Source organism: Pagrus pagrus (genome assembly GCF_965226575.1).
Source record: "Pagrus pagrus genome assembly, chromosome: 7".
Lineage (NCBI taxonomy): Eukaryota > Metazoa > Chordata > Actinopteri > Spariformes > Sparidae > Pagrus > Pagrus pagrus.
In genome coordinates this window covers 28,312,828-28,339,927 of record NC_140191.1, presented here as the reverse complement: position 1 = coordinate 28,339,927, position 27,100 = coordinate 28,312,828, and the positions used below count along the sequence as shown (strand labels likewise).

The window sequence follows — 27,100 nt, the reverse complement described above, 5'->3', positions numbered from 1 at the left end:
AACATGCTGAGTCATCACAAAACCGGCTCCACTGCCGTGGCGGATCAGAGACGGACTGAACACGGATCTGGTGTGATTTGGGGGTTATTCTGTTTTCTTTTCAATGTTCACTATTGAAGTCCAAATGACATCATTACAGGGTTCAAAAAGAAAGTTTTTATAATGTCATTTTTGGGTGTCTTTACAAAGACATCCAAAGGACAGCTGCTTAGGGGTCAAGATTAGTATTTCATGATGTCTTTCATTAACACAGTCCTTCTAGCTTTCCTCCTTTCATCTGCTAGAGCGCTTTAGCAGTTTATGTTTTACACAGCCTCCCAACTCTTTTAAAAAAAAAATAGAATAGGGGTTGTATAAGCTACAATTCTTTATTGAAATTGGACAAGTATACCTGATTCCTTGGAAAATGTCTGTAAATCTCCCCGAAAGTCTGCCCCTTTGCAACCCTCATGTAATTATGAATAACTGGATAGCCTCACTTGGAAATAGCATAATAATAATAATAATAATAGCATAGCCATTTTCACTATAATTTAATGATTTTTTCTTTATATAGCATGTATTTCACTTTACTATTTGTCAAAAAACTTTGATTGGTTCTGATGTTGAAACTGCGTTAGATACCTGTAGAGGTCTGGCTAGAAGTCAAGATATTTAGCTTTCTTGCACGTCCACAAACATCCAAAAAGTAGTGTCCTAGATTGTGGTTGAGACATTGAACCTGTTTTGCACTTTAAGAGACTTCCAAAAGGGGTCAGACATTCAAATATTTAACCTATTGTGCATGTCCATAAGGGTCCAAGACGCCAGACGTTTAGATACTAAACCTGTGTTGAACGTCCACAAACATCCAAGTGGCTCACTAGCCAGACATTTGAATATTTAACCTGTGTTGCACGTCCACAGATGTCCAAAAGGGGCCAGACATCCAAATATTAAACCTCTCTGAACGTCCATCAGACATACAAAAGTGGGTCCAGACTGACAGATGATAAAAAGGCATGTTCTGAACATCTCCCTGACGTCACATGTTTGCTGGGAAATGGCAACATTGTGTAGCATATGGAGTTATTACAATTTTGACCAAATAAGTACACAAGATGGTGTTTTTGTGGATGTGTATTTTTCTGGCGTCAAGAGAGATTTAACCTTCAGTTAGCTTGTAAAAACACACCAGATTTGAATTTCATCCTCTGCAATGTTTCAAAGGTTTGCATAAAATTTGGATGCTGGTTTAATGGAATGCAAAAGAGGGGAAAAAAAACTGAGATGATGATGATGAGAGAAGTGGAATCCTCCTGCTCTCAAGACTCCATTCTTTCTTTCTCACTTACTGCCTTCCTCTTTCTCCCCATCATCTCTCTCAATAACATTCCAGTCAGTGGTCTGCAGTTGGATCATAGGGATTTAGGGTCTCTGCTGGCGTCCGGGGTCGCCAACAAGAAAGACAAGGAGCAGATGGTGGTCTTTGTCATTCCCTCCTCTTTTCAGCCTCCTGGCAAGCCTCACCACCTCTCTCTCTCTCTCTCTCTCTCTCTCTCTCTCTCTCTCTCTCTCTCTACACCACAGCAGCATTGCGGGCGTCTGAATAGGCCCCAACCTCCGCAATGCAAGCAGCCTCGTAGGTATGGACCTCCACAACCAGATGGTGAGATTATTTGGAGCAATTAATTCTTTAAGAGAATCAGTGGGAACATGTTTGCAGCAGAGATTTGGGGGCGCGCGGTTGAATGTGTTGAATGACATTCTTCCTTAAAGTCCCTCCAAGAAAAAAAAGTTCAGAAGGGGTGGGGAGGTGGGGGGCTTTGGTGGGAGGTTCCAGGAGGAGCAGAGTGAAAGGGAGGGTTTTTATTCCAGGCAAGAAAAGCGCGCGTAAAGCATGAGGCCGAGTATGGGAACTTTTCTTAATGAAAAGGGACAGAGGGTTGACTTTGGAATTTCCACATTCCAGAGCAAAAATAAACAGGAAAAACATGTTTTCAACATAAAAAAAAAACTAGCAATCTGGTGTTACAGAATAATTACAAATGTTTAATCTGTAATGATACGTACACTTATTAATCGGTGAGTCAAATTCTCAAATAAATATGTCTTCATCACATCATAGAAATTATCACTCTACCACGTCAACTGATTAGCTGTCCAAAGCGATCAATCAACATATCAGTCAATCTGTCCATCAACTGCTGCCTTTTCATGTCGAGCAGTCTGTTGTGCTAAGTAGGCGAGCAGTGACATAAGGGCTGTAATCCGTCAACACACTGCATCATAGACCTCCTAATGACCCTGCAGGTCACAGGGTCGAGTCCCTCATTAACTCTGACACCGGTGTCATCATCACTCCTTTCTCTGGATATTTTCTCTGAGGAATTATACTCTTTTATTTCTTCTTTTCCTCTCATTCCCACTCCTGTTGATGAAACATCTGTGGTAAAGACTGGTGGAACAGAAGATCCAAGTGAAACCTGCAGAGAGGTCCCAAGGAAGACTATGTTCAGGAAGAGTGACTATCTCCACACCTCCTCTAGTTATTATAACTGCCTTGCTACTTTGTTTAGTATCTGTGATTTGGGCGTATGGCCCTAGTTCAACGCAAGGAAATCCATTTCTTTGAGGAAGGTTAGAAATGCCGCCACAAACATGGGAGAGAAGCTAATTTTCTGTTTGTAATGTTCATGCAGAAAATGAGACAAAACAGGACCAAAAATGCATGGCAACAAATATGTGAGGAGGTTGGCCTGCAACATGTTATGTTAAAGACAGATGAACCAACCAGACATTTTAAGATCACAGAGGTTGCCATAGAAATGAATGAACATCACAGGGGTTCTGTTTCCAACTTAATCAGCTGACTGAAGTCGTTCACTCAATCAGATTTTTCTATCACTTCAGTGATCCAATCATCTCATCGCTGTCAAAGTGTAAAAACAGGTCCTTCCTTTGCTGCTGTCAGGTGTTTGTGTCAGTTAGGTGTTAAAAAGTCGACTATGTCATGGTAACCTAGCTGCTAGCTGACATCTGTGCCCCAGGCAGCCACACTTCTTTGATGACAACTGGTTATTTTGTTGTTTCTTTTATTTAGAATAACAAAAAATGCTTCTTTTTTTTGTCATGTTTATAAAATGTGATCCTACATAGTGTGGCATGTCACAGTGGAATGCTTAAACATTCTGCATTACGAAATACAATTTTCATTGTTCGTTAGAACTCCTCTCACTGCATCTTTCTTTCATACATAACGACTAGACTACTAGTTAACTGCTACTATGAAAAACTTTTGTGAAACCCTTAGTGTCAGCTCAATGCAACCCTCCCCCACACCATTCACATCCAGTCTTCATCAAAACCAGTCTTCCCAGTTGATCCTTCCAGTGAGCCCTTTAGACGTCCTTCTCTACATCTCATCCATGCAGATCTTCAACATTGCTCTTCACCCCTTCACCACCACCACCCGTGTCTAGACTCCACCATATGATGTCACAGTGGGGTTTAATCACCAAACACTCACTTCATCTTCTTCAACCCTCCTATTGTGCACTATGTCAAAAAAAAAAATTAATCACTCTCTTCAATTTAGTATCTGCTGATTGAACTAGGCTCGGACTAGTCAGCCAGATCAGATGATGGTCTGTGGATGCAGACACTTGAAATTAATTGCATAGTATGGGTGGCTGCAGTAGCCTAACTCCTCATCAGGTGAAAAAGTCAGAGATTGTCTACGCACAGCAAACTAAGTGCAATGGTTATTCTTTTATATTTTGTCCTTGCCAAGGGTAGATCATAAAAATCTCCCACTTCTCCCCTGTCAATTATTTTCTCCTAACCTAGGTACTGTATATGGGAAGTGATGCCATTGATATTCAAAGTGAAGTTCTGCAAATTAATATACTACAAAAAGCAAAAGCTGATGAATGCTTCCAGTTCAATTTCAGGTGTGCAGAATTGTAATATTTAGTCATGTTCAAATAATTGACGATGGTTTTCAGCTGTACACACAGCAATCCTAACCCTATTGCCCACCACCCTCAGAGAATGTATGTACTTCTCATTAACGAGTTGGTCTTTTTTTAAAAATTATTATTATTAATTATTTTCCTATATTTTTATTTTTAGAATATTCCACCGAACCACCAGACTGGGCCACTCATCATTTACAATTAGCTTAATGGCTAAATGGAGCTCGTTTAAAGCTCATTTTTCACTGCTGAGATAATGTTAGTCTCTTACTATTTCTTAACATACCTTATGCCTAAGTGTTACTCACACTATAACAAATGGCATATGGTTGAGTTTACAGGAGGTGCTCAGCACCATGACAAGGAGATCTCAAGGAATGCTTTTGATTTGCCCACATCTGCAGGAACAATGTTTTATGTTAAAAATGAAGTATTCTCTATTCTACAGCAGGGCTTCACTGAGGGTGCCTTAAGGATATGTCGAGCCACAAGCCACTAGATTTGTTCCCATGTTTTTTACTGGACATTTACTGTATGTCTTTAATTATGCCACATTAAAAAAGGCTACATTTACATTACTATATTTTTATATTACTTTTGAAAACATAATAATTCATTATTATATTAAATACACTGTTGACGTAATAAAAAAGACCGGTGACCACAGCTCATGGTCACTAGTTGTCATTGTAACACAACGTGTGTTCCCCGCAGACACATTTTCCAAGAGCACAGCAGTTAAATATAAGGAGCAAATGATTTTCCACTGCAGGTAGAGCTCAAAGAAATGCTGATACATCTCAACTCTCAACAGAGGGACTAGAATCAGGCTGCACAGTAAAAACTACTTGTATTACAGCTTTTCACAGAGAAGCCGGCAAAAATGTGAACTGGTGCAGTCACAGAAAGGTAAATTAAAAACAACACATACATGTGTCCATCTATTTTGCCCTTGAAAACATAAAATGTAAGCTAATTTTCCTTTTAACACATTTTAGCAATGAGCATACTTCATTACTATTCATTGTTTTATTTATGCTCAATATTTATATGCAAATCTGTACTGCAAATCAGCGGAATAAATGTTGGCAATGTACTTTTTTGCAAACCACAGATATGTTGAAACATTTCTGTCAGGTTCAATTTTCAATTTTATTGGTTAGGCTTAGGAACAAAAACACGCAGTTAGGGTCAGCGAAGAACATGTCTGGGTTTAAAATACCTGTTCTGGTTGTCACAAACACAGCTGGAGATGTCTGGACATCTCAACAAAAATATCCAGTTTCTGTCGCCACAAACAGCTGGAAATCGCCCCATGGTCCTTAAATACTGGCTTGGCAGCCTTCTAGCCCAGCTGTATCTCTATCACAATCCCCTCCACCTCCTGATTAAAAGGTCATGTCATAAACATGTAATGTGAACGTGATATGACACGTATTGTAGAATGTCAATAAATGATTCTGGGCATGATGTCATGCACACAGTCCAGCTTACTAATGCTGCTCAGTTCTCACTTTGACGTGTTTGTAGACAGACAGGCGTTGTGTCCTCTGTCTCTCTCTTTGGCTCACATCAACATTTTGTCACCAAACTTGCATCATCAGCAAAGGAAACAAGTATTCAGCTGATGTTCTGCTCAGTTACAGGAAATGTTTGAGCCGTATATATATATATATATATACATATATATATATTATAACAAAACAGAACAATAAAATATGGTACAAGGCTTACCCTGAAAGAGGGGACAATTTAGGCTCGGATGCTAGTAGAAGAGACAACAAGCAGGGCAGCAGCTGCACAACAGGATGCAACAAAGGTGCACCTGTTGTTACACACACACACACACACAGAGAGACCATCACAAACACAAAGAGAACACTTCACACAAATATCTGTCTGCACCTACATGTTTTTGTGTCTCTCTACAGTTTGGAGTACAAACAGGACAAACTGAGCGAGCATCCAAAACGCCAGGTCAGGAGTGTTTGATGTGACCACGGTGGGAAATGGGGAAGTGAAAGTAGCAGCTGGGGGAATTATGAAAAACTCCCAGTGGCGATGACAAGAAAGCAGTGAATTATGCTTTTAGACTTCACTGAACTGCTCGTGACCTAAATGAGTGTGGCCCAGAACACGGCTACCACTTTTAGCACAGTTAATGCGAGGATAGATCATGGCTACTAAACACAAACCCCACAGGTGGACTGGCACATGGTGCGCCTGCCAGCGGAGAGAATTGTCTAAGTGGGTTTTCTTTCCTTTATACGCTATTTTTATCCTATACCACATTTTCCATCCCTTTTATTTACTATAACTATCTCTCAGCTGTCTTTCATGATGCATTTGTGTTTGCAAGTAGGTGTGTGTGCATGTGTGTGTCTGTGGATGGTTACTCAGGTTGCACAGTGTAAACAGTGAATGCACCTGTGTAAATGACACAGTGAGAGATGTTTAGCTGGGAGGCCATCGGGGAATTAGGCCTGTTGTGCAAACTGTGTCACCTGGAGGGAACAAAAAAAAAAAAAGTGGCTTCACCAGTCAGAGCCATAGCTGAGCCAGCTGACACAGACAGATCTGGGTTCAGAAGATTCCCCAGCTCTCCTACACCTGAGAAAGACAGATAGCAAATACTGTGCATGCAAACGTTAGATGTAGTTTGATAGATTATTGACTGTTGTGCAGGCTGTGTGACTTATGAAGACACAGAGAAAGAGTGTCACTACTAAAGCTCAGACAGAATGACAGAAAGCCAGTCCACCTGTTGGGTTTTATTTACAAGCTCTTCTGTCACCCATCCAAACCAGAACCAGCAAACGTGCAACCTGCACAGCTGGGCCAGAGTTCAGGAGTCATGTGATGGTGAAGGTTTCTGAGAATGTGCTGGGATAGGTAGCAGGGTTTCAGGCTGTGATGGCTCGTGTGGGCTTGAGATAAGTTGTGTGACTGCAACCTCTTTCAGGCTGGGTGTGTCTGAGAGGTGGGGGCTTTTTACAAGTCAGTTTCCAGGGGCTGTAAGCTATAGGTTGTTTTAAAAAAACTGGCAGTTATTTGCTGATATCATTTAAAGTTGTTTATTTTGGCATTTGGTTATTACACTGAATAAACCATGTAATTATTCATGCTGTAAAGTTTAAGAGCCAAGGCTTTAAATTTGAGTCTTATGAGATTGTAAACAGATTTGGTCGAGCTTAAGATGTAGCTTCTTTTCCTTGTCAAACATGTTATCAGTACAAGTTTTACACCCAGTGTATTTTGTAGATTGTTTGTTTGCGCTAACTTTTCTGGCACTCAACCAAATGAGTGTTCACATATAGCTTTAAAGGCATGGTAGTAAGTCAGGGTTCAGTGTGAAGTGGAATGGTGCTTTGTGGTTTTCTTAAGCTGTAGAATATTATTTACTCCTACATCTGGATATAACGTGTGTACGTATGTGTACACTGGGATCAAAAATATTATCCTTGTGAGGAAGCAGCCTTCCACAAAACCTTATCAGGCAGTGGAACTGAATATCATTTTTGAGTTATCTTGAATCCTAAACGCCTTCAGTTGAAACATTTCTGTTTCATACAATTGTTATCCTCACAATGTAAAATAGATTCTGTCAACCTAAACATAAATTCAACATTTATAAAACGTGGAAGTGTCAGGTGGCTCTTGTTGTTGGCTACCATCATAACATGCTCCGTGAAATGACCTTACCTCCAGTTTGAAAACCAGGGGGGAAAAGGAGGTGTCACCTGAGAGTGTGTCCCCACACTCAATTCAACCACATCTCACGGAAACCTCTTGCGAAATGTGGCCATCGTGTAATTTCCACTTTGTACACGGTTGCTGCAATGTTGGCCCACTACCAAAAATGTAGCTGAAATACCACTAATGCAAGACTTTCTCTCAGTTTTCTTCTGAACTGCATAAATGGAGTTTTGTCAGAAAGAGCAGACTGCTTAAGTTAGTAGTCTGGTCCCTGTCTCCGCATTGTGTAGTCACAACAAACAGAGGGCTTCGCCTATTAGCCTTATCTAGTAATGAGTCTCTGGTTACCAAGATTCATTCCCCAGTCAGCACCGCTATAAACCTTTGGGGAAGTAGTGCCAGAAGGGCCACAATTAGAGAAGTACATGCAGAGGAAGCATAGGACAGCAAACGCAAAGACAGAAGGGCAGAGAGATAATGCACACTCATGTTTCCTCTTTGTTCTGACCAACTTTGCCTTATTGCATGTGTTAAACCCGAGGTTGATCCATGCATCGTTGACTGTGTACAAGGCGAAAGACAGACAAGAATAGAATATAACAAGGTTATTGAGCGCAAAAAGTCAAAGAGCATCTTGTTTACATTTCTGCCAAAGGACACACAAAACTCTGCATTTATAAAGGTTATTCCTTGAACCTTAACCTGCCAAGAGTAATGAAAGATGTTATATTAAGGCCTGGTCTGGTGGCACAGCAAAATTAATCTGTGCATCCTCATAAATATGTGGTTATGGAAGGGAAAACTTGTAATGTCAGGTTGTAAATAACTGATCTACTGGTCTACCAGCAGCTCTCAGACCTTCTTTATTTTTACTCTGTACTATGCCTTTTACTACCCTTTGCATTTTGTCCTCAGCATTGTACATTATTCCATCCAATAAAGAGTTACCAAAGTGCAACAAAAGCTCTCTCTAAATGGCGTTCATTTTAGCTAGACTAATCCGAGACATATCTGATGCTTTAGCTCCTACCTCATAACTGTCTGCAAATCACTCCTCTATTGTGGAGCAGTTTATACTCCAATAAAAGAGGTTAAATAAAAGTAGATGTTGTGACAGAGCAAATAAGCTATGAAGCTGATAGCTTCCTCAATTTTGGACTCTCCAGCTCTTTGTTCCCTCACAGGTCAGTACTGTCAAGATCAAGCCCCCAGGAGGAGCGCCAGGCTTTGAAGCCAATTTGACATAGTGGCCAAACAGTGTAATTACAAAGTCATGTGACGCCCAAACGACTTTTCCCCATAAACATACATTGTAAAAGAAGTGGCTGTACATTAATGGATACATTTATGTTGGCGTCACAGCTCCAGCGAAATGACTCATTTCACTATGAGACTTTGATCCATTCGGTCCGATAACATTTGGAAAGTCTAGAAGAGCCACACTGTTAAATCATTTTATCCCAGATTAAGTTGGCCAGGGGCTTAACCTGAAGTTAGCCAACTCAGCAAGCCGAATCTCTAGTGTCCTCATTCTATGGGTCCAACAATGTTACAGATCGGGTAATTTTATAACTGGGAAGTCTAACTTTTTTGTCTTTATGCACCACTGAGCAGCTTTAATGAATAGGCACTGTAGGCACTGACACTGTATCCAGTTCTCATTAAAGCTCGATGGTCAGGATGGTTTGGTAAATGGTTGAATGGAATCAAAGTTCACTAAAATTGAACTTGACATTAAAAAATGTGGACATGTTTAATTTTCTATATAATAGCCAATCATCATTGCAGCAAGCCTACATTGGAATGACCATGTTGCTGGGTGAACTGCTATTGTGAGCAGGCCTTCATACTTTAGATAAATCAGGAAAACTTAGAGGATGTATGCTGTATGTAAGAGCCACCAAACACACATACTAATACATTTCACGGTTAAATTTCATTCATTCAAACAGAAAAAAATAATACACCTTTACCCAAAATACTTACACACACCCACACACCACCCCTTTCTTAATAACAACGTAATATACTGTAGATACAGTTGGCCATCCCTTTGTTGTTTATCATTTCTTTTCACAATTAATATAAAAATGTAGCAATACATACTCAGATACAATCAACAACAGTCATCTGGACATATATATCACTCGACGAGTTCATAATGTCTCACTGGTTTTCTGTGTAAATTCCCTAAAGTTGGATCATCAGACTCTGAGCAGAATCTCCAACTTTCTGTTTTTATTATGGACATACATGGTCAAAATGGAAGCATCAGTGAGTCATTGCTTCAGCTCAGCTGGACAGTGTTTTTCTCTCAGACCTAGTCCGTCATCTGCTTGTCATGGGCAAGAGTTCGTGGACCATGTTGCTAGTGGAAAGGCTACTATCAAAGATTTACACCACTGAAACCTTTGAAATTGTCCATGAACCAAACATTGTTGCACACATTACTGAGCAGAACAGTCACTTCCCATGGCAACAGAAAACACAGAAAGAGAGAGACAGAGGCAGGAAGACAGAGACACAGAGAGAAGAGGAAAATAACCATTTAAAGCCATTTAAGCCTTTCAATATTCATGACAGAAGAGACTGTGGTGGTTCCCATAAAGTTTGGGACATTAAACCTCCAAAGAGGCGCTGAGGTGGGTGTCATCCCTGCTTGACTCAGACCTCAAGGCCCCCCTATGCATCCTAGATGGAAAACACTCAGGATTCAGGCTGACCTGAAGCTGAGTGGAGCTTCGGTGTTGTCTTGGCAACCTGTCTGACAAAAAGAAAGAAAGACAGAAAAAAGAAAGAAAGTAAGAAAGAAGGAAAAAAGGAGGAGAGGAGAGGAGAGGAGAGGAGAGTGAATGGATGAGCTCCCCATGTGTGGCGCCAGGCAGTCTACCCGGCGGGGCAACTCAATAGGCGGCTGCGAGGGAGGGAGCGGAGCGGCGACGCGTCCCCGAGAGCGGAGGAATGTAGGAGGCACAATAACACACAGCTGGAGCAAGGAATGGCAAGGAGGCGCCGCCAAATTGGCCTGTCCCGGCTCCCATAGAGCTGCAGTCATGGGTTGTGAGAAAGAAGATATTTCATGAAGTCATATTAACAGTTTCTTCAGTCAGAGATGACGATGAGCTACAATTAGATGTCCTTAACACCACGTTTTTTTTCCAAGTTTCAAAGTAAAATTACAATTCACTGAAAGAATGCTGCATAAATAACGTTGTAATAATTTACAATGAGGGCAAAGTTAGTTAATCAAGTTAACGGTCAATATTAACGCATCCTCCGTCCCGACATGAATTAGAATATTATCTTACTTTTGGCTAGTTTTATTTTTTGGGAAGTTGAATTATTTTGGCTAATGTCAGATTACGTTTACATTTTCATTTCCGCACTGAAGTGGGACAGGTTACTATTTCTAAGCAGGTGGTTCGGCTCGGGATCATCTGTCACATCAGTACAAGCGAGGCTGTGCGTAATTACGCATCAATGACTAAGGCAGTAAACATGCAATCCGACGCCAATCAGCCTGGTGAATTGTGCAAATATACCACCACCACCACCACCTCTGGCTCGATCAGTCAGAAAATATTCAAGATATGCCTCTCAAGATACTTGAGACTTTTTTCTTTGTATGGCGTCAGTAATGCATTATTGAGTGTTTTAAATCCCCCCGCCCTCTTTTTCTGCCTCTCTCTCACACACACACACACACACACATGCAAACACCTCTTCTACCAACAGGCAGCCCATCGCAGCGCACACAGAATGAGACACGCCTTTTTCTCGGCTCCGTTGTGGGGTCGGTGGGCAGCGGGCTGCCGGTGATTGACCAGCTTCTCTCCCTGATCTGTCAGCCGGCTGGCTTGGCGCCTCCCCTCTCCTCTATAAATGTAGGAAATCTATTCATTCCTTTCACATCGAGCCCGCTGAAGTAAGAGGAACTGTAAGGCTCCACGGGATGTGTTGACAGACTAGAATTTCGCTTTTTGATTTCTCTTTTTCTCTCGCTCATTTGCGGCTGTATTAGAGTAGCTTTTGTCGTGTTTACAGCGCCGTGCTGTAATCTCCAAACCTCCTGCTACCAGTAGTGTAATCATTTGTTTGGTTTTTTTTGCGTTGCTTCTCTCTGAGCCGTTGGTTATCTAAGATGAAGGCTGTTACTCCAGTCCGCCCCCAGAACTCCTCCTCCAGCGGCAACGAGCTCTCCCTGCACTATCTGTCGAAGCAGAGCCTCAACATCGCCCGGTGCAGGATGGAAGAGGAGGACCTGTTCTGCCTGCAGTACGACATGAACGACTGCTACAGCCGGCTGAAGCGCCTGGTGCCCACCATTCCGCAGGATAAGAAAGTCAGCAAAGTGGAGATCCTCCAGCATGTCATAGACTACATCCTAGACCTGCAGCTGGCCCTGGAGACGCACCCATCTCTCCATAAACAACAGACCGGGACCTACCCTCCTCCAGCTTCCAACCCCAGCCGGACACCGCTGACGGTGCTCAACACTGACCACCATCAGGTAAGCTTTAATCAGCGGAGAGGACTCTTTCATTCCTCGTTTCTACCGGGACTTACCGGAGACCCCGATTTACTGTAACTCCCCGTGCCATCTGCCAGTCAGACTCAGACAAAGCGCGTCATGCCCTGTTATGTGTCATTGTCCTCTGGATGTTGTGAAAAGAAAGGAATCAAAATACTAAACACTTCACGTTGAAAAAATCGTGCGCAAAAACGCATTTGATGTGGGTTAGATTGCGCACTTGATTGCGGGCTGTATGATTTGCATGATAATGACAGTGTGTGTCAGAGGCCCACCTTATCCCAGGATTGGTGAAGTACCTCAGCCTGCAGCCCACTCCACTGCGCACAATAAGGGCAATTTGTTATTCAGTAGGCAATAAGAGAATTTATTATGGCAGATATCGCGGGCTAATTCTCTGCTGCTCTGCTGCATATCATTTATTTTGCAGTGCTTCGTGGCTTGCTTTTATTTAGTCTTTTCCATGGCTGCTCAAATGGTTTTACATGTTTCTTTTTCTTCTCCTTTTTGTAGAGGACGTCTATAGTCAAAAAGCCGGAGGACTCTATTTTATGCCGCTGAGATGTAAGCACTGCATTGGTAAGTTGAATTAAAATATTACTCAATATTTGAAATGTTTTTGTCTTATTTTTTTATTTACAATCAGAAGTTTAGTTGCTGCTCTTTAATTAATAGATGTGACCAGTAGAAACCACCATGTGCTGGTCACTGAGGCATCCCCATTAACTTGATTATTGTTGCCTATATGTGGTGTGGATTGACAATCTGTAGAGTGCTCTGGGGAGGCCAGTAGATCTCAGAGAAAACAATAATTGAGGAACACTAAATTGGCACCAACCTCACAGGCAGCTGTGCTTTGCGCAATAACTGTCACTGGTGTGGCAATCTGGAAAGAAGAGAGGGTTAAAACCTCAGCGTGCCCTCTCTTTTATTCTTACACACACTCCTTCCTCTCTCTCACTCATTCACTCTCACAGTTTTTTATTCAAGCTGCTGCTCTGGCTCTAAGGTTAGATTTATAGCTTTGAATCTAAACACACCTGGATAAGGCTAAAAGCATGTGTGTGGTGTGTGTTACAGTAAGACACTCTGGCAGTCTGTCTGAGAGCCTCAGCAGCCTCTCGGCAGCCTTGCCCCACAGCCTGAGGAGCTGCGTGGTTGTTGTTTGACCTGGTTTGTTTTGGGTTGTTGATCAAGCATGGCCTCTGTTTTATCGGTGGCGCCAGTCAGTCTGGAGCACTGTAGCTCACCCCCCCGCTGCTATTCATCCCCTCCACAGGTGTGCAGGCTGCTCAGAGCCGCTCCAAAGCCAGCAAAGCTTCGCCAGGGACTCACACCCAACTGGAGGCACAATCACAAGGGGATTTCAAAACCGCTTGGAGGAATTCAACCCAAATAAAATCACTATTCATATCAGCTTTTTTGGTTCCACTGAACAAGGAATCAGTATGTAGACATCTCCCTCTTCTTCCTCCTGTTTAAGTTGCTCTAACTTTACACCTTGTCACTTGAAAATTCCAAAAGAGTGAAAAAATGGAATCCGCACGGTGAGAAGTTTCTGTTGGAAACCCGTCTGTCAACAGCTATGAAAACTGTTTGTGAATTGTGCTTAAAGAATAACTAAAAATGACTCCAGTTTAAAGCTTTACTAAACTGCGAAAATCATTGTACATGTTTTGGACATCTATTGTTTAAAATAGATGATTTGTGTTGAACAGGGATGTCGTCCCTGGAACCTTTAAAATGTTTGATATTGTACAAAAGAACAATTCTGATTCGAGACAATTAAGATTGTACATATAGAGACACAAATGTTCTATAAAAAGTATGTGAAAGGAAGACTTATATGCTTAAAATAGACTATTGTAATTATAAGATATTTTTATTAAAACCTTTTTTTGTCGTTATGTAAATATTGTGTTTCCACTTTTAAGTCTTTAGTAAATGAACGTGGTTATGCTCTGCCAATAATGTCCTCACATGATGATATCAGTTAACTCTTTGCAGTGTTTTTGGACTAGTTTAATATGTAGCATGTCAGGCTCATTGCAGAGATATTGAATGTGCACTGAAGCAGCCCTCCCTGTGTAGATATGTGGTGGAGTTCAACACAAGTTCTTTTATTATTTGCCCTGCTTAGCTTTCTCTTGAATTGTTTTGTACTCATTAACTATGACAACTTTGACCCTCTCAGAGCGAAGGCTTGGTCTGCAGTTTGATCTTTTTTTTTTAAAGGCCTGGTTTGATTCTGTTACATTGCACTCTTGTTGATAATTTAATCAGAGAGGTACAGCACTTCTGACAGTGTTTATAATGTAATAGCTTAACAAAAATCACTGCAACAATGTCTCAGAAATGTTATATTTGCGCAGTCGGAGCTTCTACTTGAGAAGTTAATGATTGACACCATCGAATCATTAAACTCGGGTTATGAATTGATAGAATATGTGAACATTAACAGACTCATTTTGGACAACAACGGATTGTTTTCAGACAGGCAGTGTCTTTAAGTGAATATGAAATGATTTCCCTGTTGGAGAGTCAGCAGTCATTGTTAATGTAAAGAGAAAGAAAAAAACCTTTATTTTTCATGACATTGAACACCGAATTTACCTCACCACCCTCCTGCCAGTGTGAGAGGGCACTTGTACATTACTGTCAGCTGCACTGTTGGACTTGACCTTCACTGGCTTGTGAGGAGTTGTCAAAACAATTAAAGTTTCCAGGAAGAATTGTGTCGTCTCAAGTTTTGTCTCAGGGGGCATCTTTATGTTCATTCCTTTCAGTGCCAACGTGAAATAACGAGGAAAAAAGGGGGGAGGTGCAGGATAACCAACTAAATGTAATACAGTATGTGAGTCTCGTGGAAAATAACGGGTGGGTGAAGATATTAAAATGTTGCAGATGTCATCTAAGTCCTTAAACCTATTTTACAGGATTTAGGGATAAAGCTTTTTGTTTTGTGGCCTTTTTTATTAATTCCACCACAAACATGGCCACAGCTTCAGCAGGACCGCAGAAAGTCAGGAAATCACATGATGAAATCAGATCATGTTAAACAATAACCAGGTGTTAGCCATTTTAAATGTTATAAGCAATAAAATCGTCTTCTTGCAAAAGCAATCGTTGGTCATATAAATGTTTAAAGTAGAGGATTTATTCTTGCAACACATCTCCTTCAACAGAATATGTGCATATAATTGGTAGACAGAAGTAATATTATTGTTCTAAATAATATTGTTTTTTCAAAAAGAAAGGGATAATACAAAACAACCCCAGCAATGGAACATTTGTGGAATCGTATTCACTGAGTAGAGATTTCACAAACTTTATTTATGTCATGCACTCTGTAAATCTTAAACAGGCCTCTGTAGCAAGTACAATGCAAATAGCATGTGCCAAAAATGGAAATACCTCTGTGTGTACAAATGAAAATAGCAAATCACGACAAAAATGCTAAACCGGCATCATTCAGGTGAACCGTACATTTTTGTTTTTTACTTGAGCTGTCTGGCATTCGTCTGACACTTTCACCTGGAGTAACCTGTGATCAGTAAAAACACACAGTAAACACTACTTCCTAGATTACCAGTATTGCCAGTAAATAGAATTCAGGGATTAAAAGTTTTCCATCTCAACAAAGATACTGAAAAAAAAAAAATCAAGTAAAGAAGTGTGACGTAAAAAGGAAGAAATCACCACATAATCGCTGGGGTAAAAAATAGAAAACCAATCATTTCAGTCACAGTGTTAATTGTGAGAAAGTTGCAGTATTTCTGTACAAGGCCTCATCGGGTTTACGGGAGCATTTGAGCAGAAATATCCGGATATCTTAAATGTTTCAAATGTTTCAAAGATTTGAAAAATAGTCTGATTAATGTTATAACGCTGATGATGATTTTCAAGTGCGGGGGAAAGAAAAAAAATCTTAAAAGAAAAATTCAATCCGTAAAATTCTTTTCTAAATATTTTCTTGATTTTCTAAGGCAAAGTGTGGAAATGCAGTGAAATAACGATTACATTTATTCTAAATAACATTACTGTAATCGCTTGAAACAACTGTCCTCAAGTATCCACCTCACAGTAATTAGTTACAGTGAGTATCCTTTCTTTCCTCCTCCTTTCTCACGGAGCTGCAGCTCTTTCTTGTAGACACACTGACCCTTGTTCAGCTGTCCCCACATCAACCTGCTGAATGCGGGTTAAAGCGCCTGTTTGACACCGACAAGCCCAGCGACAGAGATGCCATGTGGGTGCTGCAGACACCTTTCAGACATGCTGCTCCACCGTGACCATCTGAGGATAAGCAGGCCGTGCAGGCCACCTGTATGTGTTTATAGTCCACACTGCCCTTGACAAGAACTGTCCTGGTGATGTGAAATGTGTACGTGTGTGAGAGTGATAACAAAAACAAGACAGAATTAAAAACTATGTTAAAGCGCAGGTGGCCAGCTTTACAGTTAGACCTCCCTGATATGATAAAATATATTCTGGTTCTCAGAGGGAGTGCAACACGAGTCTGACAGTCCAGAGCAGGCTTCATTAGCCGTGACTACATAGTTGGTGAGAGCATCACAAATGAATTTTGTCTGAGAAATGCTGCTTTTCATAGATAAATACAGGGATACGGTGGAGATAACCCAAGCTGACCCTTTAACTCAGTTAACCCTGCTAACCATCCATCATATGACATAGCCATTTACTCACTTTATACAACAATGCTGGTCATTTTATCGCATATAGATCAAAGACGTATCAATATTCAACGGATGTTACCAGGAAGGTAAGGAGGATTTGAACTGAAACATTATGACAAACCATAATATGAATGTTTATTTGCCATGTGCATTTTCTTGGCTACATTAAAATATTCATACAGTGTTAAATGTTTAGTGATCAACTTAAAAATGTGCACAGCTCCTGTTGGAAAATCAGTCCTGATATATGATTTTCCTCCCACCTCATGATCATTTTCACATTCAAAGTGTTCGCCACTGTAGGCCGCACTTTTACAGAAAATATCATTTTTACATTCTACATAGAAAACACATTTATCTATATAGGATGTAATAAATGTGCCATTTTCTGGCAGAGACATACGGCTTTAATTCAACAGCCAATCAGCTATACGCTTATATTCATATGCACTACATGTACATATTAACTTTATCCTGCTCGCCATTACATGATGTTTCATAAAGACACGTTTTCCCTCACAGCTGCAGTGTAATAGAGCATACACACAGGACAGGACTTACCGCTCCATGATCTGTAGGTCTAATTCTCTCTATTAGTCAACACTCAAACTGCTGCCATCCCCAGATACATTATTCATTTATGCTCCTATTATACTTTGCTGCAGCCATATGTTGACTCACTGTTTCGCTATTAGCTACCACAGTGGCGCCCCATCCTGCATGTCTCCAGCATTAGCACTGCAGGATTTTCCAAATAATCCCTGTTGGGAGAGAAACAGCCGTGCAGCAAACGTCTGGGACTCTTCATCAGCTCTTTCTGCCTCTTTTCTTTTTTCCACCAACTGGTTAAACATTACGGTTCAATTCTTACCTGTGGCCTTGCTGTGCTCCCTGCTCCAGATCGTGGGAAAGCATCACATCCTGTTTGATAAGGAGGCCCAAACCGCATCGGTCAACCAGTTTTCCACCCTTGAGCTGAGGCTGAGGGAGTGGACGTGCAGGCCCTGTGACCAGTCACTTGGAAATGTCTTTATGAACACAGTATCATTATTATCAAAACAAGGGACTGGCCGGGCTGCAAGTGGAGCCAATTGTTTGCACAGGTGTGAGCGTGTGAGAGTGTGTGCTCTTATTTCTACGCATGCAATTGTGTGTTTTCCCTATGTCTTTAAAATGCCTGTCATGCATAAGATTCAATATAAAACTAAAATTACAAGGGGGATTTTGCAGTTTTGCGAGATTTCTGATTAAACCTCCCATGCTCATTGTCTAGCCTTCTTTTATGCTCCTCTTTCAGGTGAAACTACCACCACTGATTGTATCTACAAAATCTATTGTTTTTTTCTAGTGCGGTTCCAAACAGAAGAAACACAGCGGCTCCTAATTTCACAAATTTGTACTAGGCACCGTGACACAAACGCATAAAATGAGGATGCTCGCCATCGTCTCTGCCTTGAATTAACCTTCTGCATATGTTAAACTGCAATAACAGGTTTGGTTGTCGTGTCTCGCCTCCCGCTCTCCCTGATTTAACTCCGCATTACGGCGTTCCACGGGGGCCTATATCCCTGCGTGTTAATCACTGCTCTTCCTGGCGCACAGAGAAATATATGGCGGGTGCTTGCAGAGGAACAGTGGAGGACAAAAACGTGCTCGCTCTTGGACACTACTTGATTACAGACTAATTGGTCTAGAGTGATTAAATATCTCATGCTTCTCACTAATTGCAGCTATTTAAAGCAGCTATTAGCTTAAAATGCCTGCCACCAACAGCCGTTTACTCATAAACAAAATGTGAGCTGCAGCAATTCACCTGTACTGCTGCGACTGGAAAACAAGAGTTGGAGACGCACAGGAAGCTTCAGCTACAGCGAGACATCACAGCACATCTTAAATATTTAAAGTCTTATTTTTTTCAGAAAGCCAGTGAATACTTTATGGAATACTCTGCGCTGCTTTTTAAAGAATACCTTTGAAAAATGAACTGCTATCTATCTTTTTTCTCCTCACTGCTATTCCCAATAAGTAACAGATGCACATTTGTTACTGGAGCCTAATTAATCACAATTATATTTTCCACATTCATATTGCTAGTGATAATTGATGTGTAATTATTTCTTCATTTGGGCTGTTTGTGTCTTAATGATTTGACACTTATGTTTTTATATATTGAAGGGAAAAAAATGAAGAAACAATAATCCCAACGTGGAACATTCGTTTTAATTTAGCAGCCGCGGTCGACGCTTTGCTCTCGGAGATACTCGAGGAAGAAGGACGTGCACGCACACACTCCACGTTTTCATGCGATCTGAGCCTGGAGTGGCCATCAAACACAATCACAAGAGTTAATGTGTGTACACCCACCAGTTTAGCTTTAGTCAGGGCCTCTTTCAGGGCAACAACAAACAACGACAGGGGTGAAAGAGAGGAAGACGGAGAAAAGGGACGCAATAAGAGAGGAGGAATAGGGATAGGGAGTGTGAGAGAGATAGAAGAAGGAGGGAGGAGGGAGGACTTGGCATCACCAGTGCCAGCCGCAGCTCCCGGGAGACAGGCGATGAATTACAGAAATGAGATCTCAGACAAATGCCAAGCTTTTCCAAAGAGCAGCGAGAATGGCTGCACCCCCCTGGAGAACACAGTGATTAGAGAGGGGGAACCAGGGGTCTGCCAAGCCCCTTAAAGGATCTCTGTTAGTCTATGTGTGTGTGTGTGTGTGTGTGTGTGTGTGTGTGTGTGTGTGTGTGTGTGTGTGTGTGTGTGTGGCACTGGGACAACAGCCATGTCACAGAACATGACCCTGAGGTGCAGCCATCAGACAGCCAATATGGCGAGTTAAATACCGCTGCTGCATCAGAGCGGAAGGGCTCCAACTGCCTCCAATCAAACAGGTTTCTGTTCACCTAATGAGCTTAATTAATGAGGCTTAGTTTACACTTCTTTGCTCTGAAATAGGCAACAATGTGCCGCATTTCCAGAATAATATGATATACGTCTAACTCAGGTACAGGTGCTTTTCAGTGAGAGGTCTTCAGCTGTTTAAAGCCAGATTAAAAGGAGAGTGAAGAGGGAGCACATGCTGGATGACAAAGAGAGGATAAAACTCATTCAGCTGCTTTTTGGGGATCCATTTCTCATTTGTTTTTATTACTCTCACCGGTGTATTTATCTGGATCTAGCCTGTATGAATTTACTCTGATAGATATGTGAGGGACATGTGCCCTTACCTTTCAAACTCCTGCTTTTCCTCTGTGATTGGTTGATGTCAAAGTTGAACGAAGACTGAGAAGAGGAGCTGCAGACATTGTCAATGGCTGCAGAAACTACTGCCCGCTCCTCTGCATGATTTTCAGTCAAAAACAAATTCTCTAATTGTGATTTACAGCTAATATTCTCTATAATATACGGCCATAAGATGCTCTATTGGGGACATATGCAAATACAACCTTATCCGTCAAAAATCAAAAAGATTATTTATTATTATTTGCTAGATTTTTTGTTACCAATTCTAAAATTTTAACATAAGCATGGATATAAAGAAATGCATTGACTACAGGGGCCATGTAGGCAAATCACACAACAAGCAAATAATACCAAACAAATCAGCAGCAACTTGAAATAAGAGTGTAGGCCAAACATAAGTCTTTGACCACATAATGTTTTTTTCAGGCAGAAAAGTGCTGGCAGTGCGTTTGGTAGCACTTTTGAAATGATAACACGCTACACATTGGTTTTGATTAACAGTAGCAAACACTTGGGTAACAGAGGGTTGACTACAACGAGCTTACAATGCATAGGGTGATATAACACTCAGCAGCAAAATTCAGTGTACGAGGTTCTGCCCCTGCAAATGTGCTTTTTGTTTCTGTTATGATAGTTTCTGCTAATAGAGCTCAGGATAGTCAGATACAGCCAGAACAAGCTTCTCCTCCATTCTCCTGGTTACCAGAGTGACGGATGACAAGTCCCACCTGATGTCAGTCTAAGTCTGTGGCCCAACAGGTAAATGAGGCCTCCAACATGATGTTAGTGAAAGTGTGTTGTAATTAATGAGGTATGGAAGCATCGAAAATGCATTTACAGGTAGGGTGAATGAGATGTTTACACTGAAATAACATCATGAAAAAGGACACTTAAACTGTATGTAATCTAGTGTGCGATGCTGGGGTTTTCTACCTGGAAGTTACTGTAAACAAACTTAGTATTTGGTTCGATATATGATTGGTTGCCTAAAAACAGCGACATTGATGACACCAGCGTCTTTCTGAAAAGTTCAGAGATTTTGAACTCGTAGCACTCAGGGTGGCTGTAGATAAAAGGTGAAGAGCTATGATGCAGCCGGGTGCTGCTGCATACGCTCTCTTCTTATTGGAAACTATTGAAAAAAGACACTGGCTCTCAGAAAAAAAATGGTTATGTAGACAGAGGCCCTAATGGATAATGAAACTGGGCAGCATATTACATAGATTACATCACTACCAGAGAGGTCACGACACTAAGTGTCCCTTTTTCCTGACCTACATCATTAAAGCTTCTGAGCATTACAGAGTGGAGATAAAGAAGAAGAAAGAAAGATACCTGTCTACCCTGAGACCAACCCCTAAAAACGATTCAATCACAACTCAGCAGAGAACTGAGACAAAGAACAAATCCACCAACAAGTCAGCTAGTCCAGCTACACACCAATATTACAATAATTGTATATTATGAATTGTTTGATTGTTTCATGTTGGCAGCATTCAGTCAGCTGCTAACCAGACAAGATTTTAAAAAACACAAATGATTCCACCAGCAGAAAATCATTCTCTTTATTACTGTTGCAGCCATAAATAATATAGATATTTCATAGACTGGCAGATTAAGCAAAGAAGTGCCATGAAGTCATGAAACAGACCATGAAAAAAAAGTCACAACTGGACTGCAGAACCATAGCAAATGATATGTATGGATTGATGTAAATGTATAAATGCATGAATAGCATTTACATAGTTTGACAAAATGATCTTATCTCAAGGTCAATTTCCTCAGGAGATGGGAGTTAGTATTATTGTGAGCTGCAGAACAGGTTAATATTATTTTGACTAGATAGATAGATAGATAGATTTTTAAAAAAATGTTAATTGAAGGTCATGACAGAGAAAATCTCATATAAATCAGTGTTTCTGTCTTGATTGAGGATGACAGGAGTCTGTGTGTCACTTTCTGAAATTCTTTATGGGATTCAGACATAACCCATCAGATTTCCTCAGACAAAATTGTTTCTGAGTGGGAATACCGATTTAAAAATGGGGATTTTATTTCAGCGACTGCCTGAGGGGAAACTACATCAAACCAAACAGAAATCACATTGGAGTCTGAGATGACGAATGGGGACCTTGAATAACTGCATTACTGCTATTATATTTGGAAATGGAAAAAATTAATTTCAGCGCACTGCAATGTTTCAGTTTCTTACAGATTGCGCATCCAGCAGCAGATATACGTTTTGATATAGATCATTTACAATTTCATTAGAAAAGCATTCGCCCACATTTACAGCAATCTATATTTGTCTGTGTTATCTCCCTGCACGGTGGCACTGAAACGCAACTGAAAGCAGAGACACTGAGGGGAGATATGGTGGACAGGAAAGACACGATAGACACATAACCATAATCTATGAATATGCAAAACATTTTTCATTTGAAAAGTTTAACTGCCGAACACAAGATGTCTGCAAACTAGTTGTGATGTCATAAATACTCAACCACGCCTCCTCAATAAGATTAAACTTTTTTCTTGTTTCCTCGCTCAGAAATGCGGGTGTGTATCTCATGCCTTTACATATTTAATTAAATAACTATTGTTGTGATCTACTTGACACGTGTGTGCGCGCGTGTGTGTGTGTGTGTGTGTGTGTGTGTGTGTGTGTGTGTGTGTGTGAAAGTCATGGATATAGACCACCTAATTAAGTAAGTCACTACTAACAGCAGTATCCCAGTCTCCCTTACATATCGAGTTGCATGAGGGGAAACATCTACTCATTGGTGCCTTCTTGTCAATTGGGCATTCAGAACATTTTCCTCGTAAAAAGTGTTAGTTTGTCGCAGCATTTCTTTGTAGAAAGAAGAAAGCGGATAACCAGACTCCCTTTAAAAAAAGCTCAATTTTGAAGCTTGTGCCGTTAGGGGAAAATGTATAAACTTTGTGAAAGACTGTCTACAACACATTCTTAAATATTTGGGCCTACTTGTTCAGTCGTTGTTATACATTATACATGAAGATATTTCTTTTTTTGTGTAAAAAAATATTGTTTGCGTTTGTTCTAATGATGTAGGTGTAGGCCTCTAGTTGCATATAATGCAAACAGAGGCCTAGTACTTGAGATCCAATCACAAGTGGTCACTCAAGACGCATGTCGAGACACATTTAATGTCAGGTGGGAATTGATGGGCTTGAAGCTGTCCACTTATTGTCGGATCACTGGTGGGTGGTAAAACCAAACGTGCTGTTTTTTTTAATAACAACTTCTCTCTCTCTCTTTCTGTCTCTTAGAACACACCCGTTGTATTCACAACTATCCTATTTATCTATTTCTGCCCTAACGTTGCTTCAGGTTTGTTCTTTTAGAGACCCCACAAGTGGACAGGCCGCCATTAAAAACAACATCATTGACAGAGAGACACATAATGACAACAGTCATAACATTCATAAAACATGAATGTTAAAATCCCCATCAACAACATTACTGTCAAAGTCAGTGAACATTATAGAGAGCATGAACTGCTGATAACTCGAAAACTGAACTGAGCAGCAATAAATAGCACTGGGACAACAAATTCACCTCCTTTCATACGTACTCAAGGTTACAAACATTATTTACACATATTTACAGAAGTGTTTTTGTTACCTGAGAAAGCAACTTTAAAATTCTTCCACGAAGTCGGCCTTGTTGCACTGTCACGTTTCTATAGTAGCCCAGAACATAAAAAACAAACACTGGCTCTCGAGATGACCTTTCTCAATTTTAGTGTTTTTTTAGTGGCCACTGTTGGGGAGGCTGAGAAGAGGAGTATTCAGTTGGTCGCAATCTGCAACCACACCATGAGATGCCACCAAATTCAACACGCTAGATCTTTAAATCAAGGATCTGACTACTTTTGCAATAAGTGCAAAACATTTTTGACTGGAGGGGGAAGTTAAAATATATCAAAAACATTGTCGTCCAATCAAAGGACTTCAAATATTCACAAGATAATGGCCTTTCATGCACTTACAGTGTGTGGAAAATTTAAATATAACCTTCTACAAAGGGAAAGCTTCAGTTTCAACAGGCCTCAGTTCATCAGAAATAAAGCACTACATATATTTATGTCATTGCTGAAAATGTAATTTTTTTCTGACGCGTTTTCTGTTGCACACTGGTAAAAAAAAAAAATTCTCACATGCTGAGCTAAAATTCAGCACAAACTGGATCAAAATGAAGCAGCACAGCCTGTGTGCCTGATCCCGCCATATGTTTCCATATAGATATCAAGCCATCGATTAGGGGAATGCTGTCATCAAGTTGGCAGCGATTAGGCTGCTGGCTTTGGCACCCAGTCAACAACTAATTCACATGCTAATGTCTTCCAGATCAGGTCTCGCCCCCAAACTGGTTCCCCTTATTGACTTGATTCCCTGATTGGACAGATGGCCACCTTTCAATATCACAAACGTCTGTTTGTGTTTAGGCTCGGGGTATGGGGTTGTCAAGAGGAGGGGGCAGGATTCCCAAGCTTATGAATAAACAACAACAATCATCTAGATAAACAACAACATTATCTGGCGTCTGAACCTTGACGACGATCCATTATGGCCATTACTGTCACATCATGTGCTACAGTCGGCTTTTAATTGCTTTTATTCGCTATTGAGAATGGGGGGAAAACTCAGACACTGTATCAGTCGAGGCTCTTAATTGATTTGTCCTCGCGCTTGCCAAGACTGCAGTCAATACAGTCGAGTGTGCTGAAACCTATCAAAGCGGAGCGAGGACTGAAGGCACGAGCACTGAGGACAAAACAGCTGAGGCTTGTGGAGAGAAAAGGGAAAAATAAAGCAGAATTTTTATTTCTCTCGACCGTCCCCCCTCCTTCTCCTCCTCCCCCACACATCTCTCCCTCACCTCTTGCTCTGCTCTTTCTCTCTCCGCTCTCTCCATTTTTGTGCCTGGCAGCAATCTTTCTCAGGAGACTTTCTCTGCAGTTGTGTAAGGGGAATGTCAGTCCTGTGTAGTTGTGTGTGCTTCTATCTGTGTGTGGGTCTGCCTCTACGAGAAACGTCCCCTGGATGTGCTCATTAGCAAAACACAAGTGCGTATGGCTCCCCAGAACAAGGCATTCTGGGTACTGCCACTGTCTATCTCAGCTTTGTGAGTTCGGAAGCAACTAATGAACAGATTCAGGCATGAATACAGGGCAGCGCACTGCACGCATTAACACACACACGCACACACGCACACACAAAAATTAAGTCTTTAAAATGACCTTTCACTCATAACAGACACAAAGAAAAACATTCTACAAACTTAATATTCTAATTTTGTGTGGGGACGGTCTGAAGCTCTGTGTTCTGGTAAAAACAAAGAAGAAAAAAATAAAAAATTCTGCTCTAAAGGACGTTTTTTCCAACACATAAGTGCATATTGAATATTCAGTATTTAACACACAGAGGAGTCTCCTGGTCGGCTGGGAAGAGGTTCCGTGTGATTTGTGTGAAGGGATTTTAATAAAAGGTACTATTTTTTGTATCTTGTCACGTGAAATGTGGCACCCGACTTTTTACATTTCATTCAGTTTTGTATAGGTGACTTCTCATCTCCTCCTTCTGTGAGCTTGTTACTGTAATATACAGGAACGGCTCCACAATGTTTCAGTTATGGGCTTTGGTGAGCATTAAACAAGACAGCAAGTGTCATCTTTCTAATGCCGTACTTTGAAAGTCTTCAAACTTCATTAGTTTTATGACAAGCTGCTACTTTCTCAGGTTGAAAAATGTTCTTTTAAATTGACAGACATCGTATGTGTGATTCATTGCACAATTCAAAGAGGACCAAAAAATAATTTGTCTCTCGCCATTCATTACCATGAATGTTTTTTTCTGAAATCCCATAATGCGCCACCAGAAGGGGAGGAACTTGACTCAAAATACACCCATGCCTTTCAAACTCTATGTTGTTTGTAACAAGGTTTTTGTGTTATACATTTGTAATTTGCAAGCTCAAGGTGAGATATCTCTGATTTGACAACGTTGCTCCGGCAGTGCTCCCAAATACACGAAAACATATCGTCTGGTGTGAAATCAATGAAGAAAGCTATCCTGGTTGCCCACACTGTCCACATGTTCTCCATACACACTGTATTAGAATAATAAACGCACCCAAAAAAGAGCATATTCCCTGTATAAACAAGGTGCAAGGTGCAGTAATTGATCAGTGCCAGAAAATGAAAGCAAGTATACAGCATGTCCTGGAATTCAATTTCAGTGTCGCATCTATCTGAAGACACAGAGTATCTAAAGATAGTGTCCTAAAGTATTGTTCTGTGAAATTAATTACATAACGTATTTCAAGCTGAGCATAGGCACTCATAAATATGCATTTTCATGTACAAAAGGAAACAAATTTAGACCCAATCACATTGCCACTGTTCAAAACTAATCAGTGCATAGCAACGAATGGAGAGACACTGTAATCTCACATGCAATAAAACGCTGTGAAATGAGCAGAACAGGTGCATAGGTGAACAAAGATAAATATAGCCTGGCTTGATGAAATAATTTCTCTGTCCTGGATAATAACTCATTATGTTAATCACAAGCCCTATTAATCATTTTCTCATTTGAACTGTCAGGATGTGATTGTCGTACGAGGAGATTGTGTAAAGTACAGCGAAAAGATTCGCCTTTTGCCATTCATCAAAGTCGCGTGGGCACAAGAAAAAAAAAAAAGGAACGTCAGAACGGAAATCGATGCTGGAGCTGCTGCGATGGTTTTCACCCGAGCCATAACAATGAAAAGCCTCCTCATATCTGGGGAAGTAAAAAGAAAAGAGATGATTAACACATTTGCACCCACTCCGGCTGTTAGAACCTGATGGCGCTGTAACACAACAGCACAACAGGAACCATATTAGCAAGAGCCAGGAGAGTGTGTGTCTCTGCATACTGTATGTCCTGTCCTGTGTGTGTGTGTGTGTGTG

The 27,100-nt window shown here is 40.8% G+C and overlaps 1 protein-coding gene across 1 annotated transcript; it reads left to right on the top strand.

Annotated features, from left to right (window-relative positions):
- Positions 1–11,397: 11,397 nt before the first annotated feature.
- On the top strand, positions 11,398–14,915 carry id4 (inhibitor of DNA binding 4). The gene is made up of 3 exons (XM_084358297.1): positions 11,398–12,162; positions 12,697–12,762; positions 13,463–14,915. Exons 1-2 carry the CDS (start codon positions 11,794–11,796, stop codon positions 12,742–12,744), a joined length of 417 nt encoding a protein of 138 aa, XP_084214423.1. The 5' UTR covers positions 11,398–11,793; the 3' UTR covers positions 12,745–12,762; positions 13,463–14,915.
- Positions 14,916–27,100: the final 12,185 nt, after the last annotated feature.

What these genes read in the sequence shown, in the direction of transcription:
- id4 (XM_084358297.1), top strand. Translation starts at nt 11,794, where the DNA reads ATGAAGGCTGTTACTCCAGTCCGCCCCCAGAACTCCTCCTCCAGCGGC. An exon ending in TCAACACTGACCACCATCAG is followed by an intron (nt 12,163 to 12,696) that starts GTAAGCTTTAAT and finishes TCCTTTTTGTAG; the next exon opens with AGGACGTCTATAGTCAAAAA.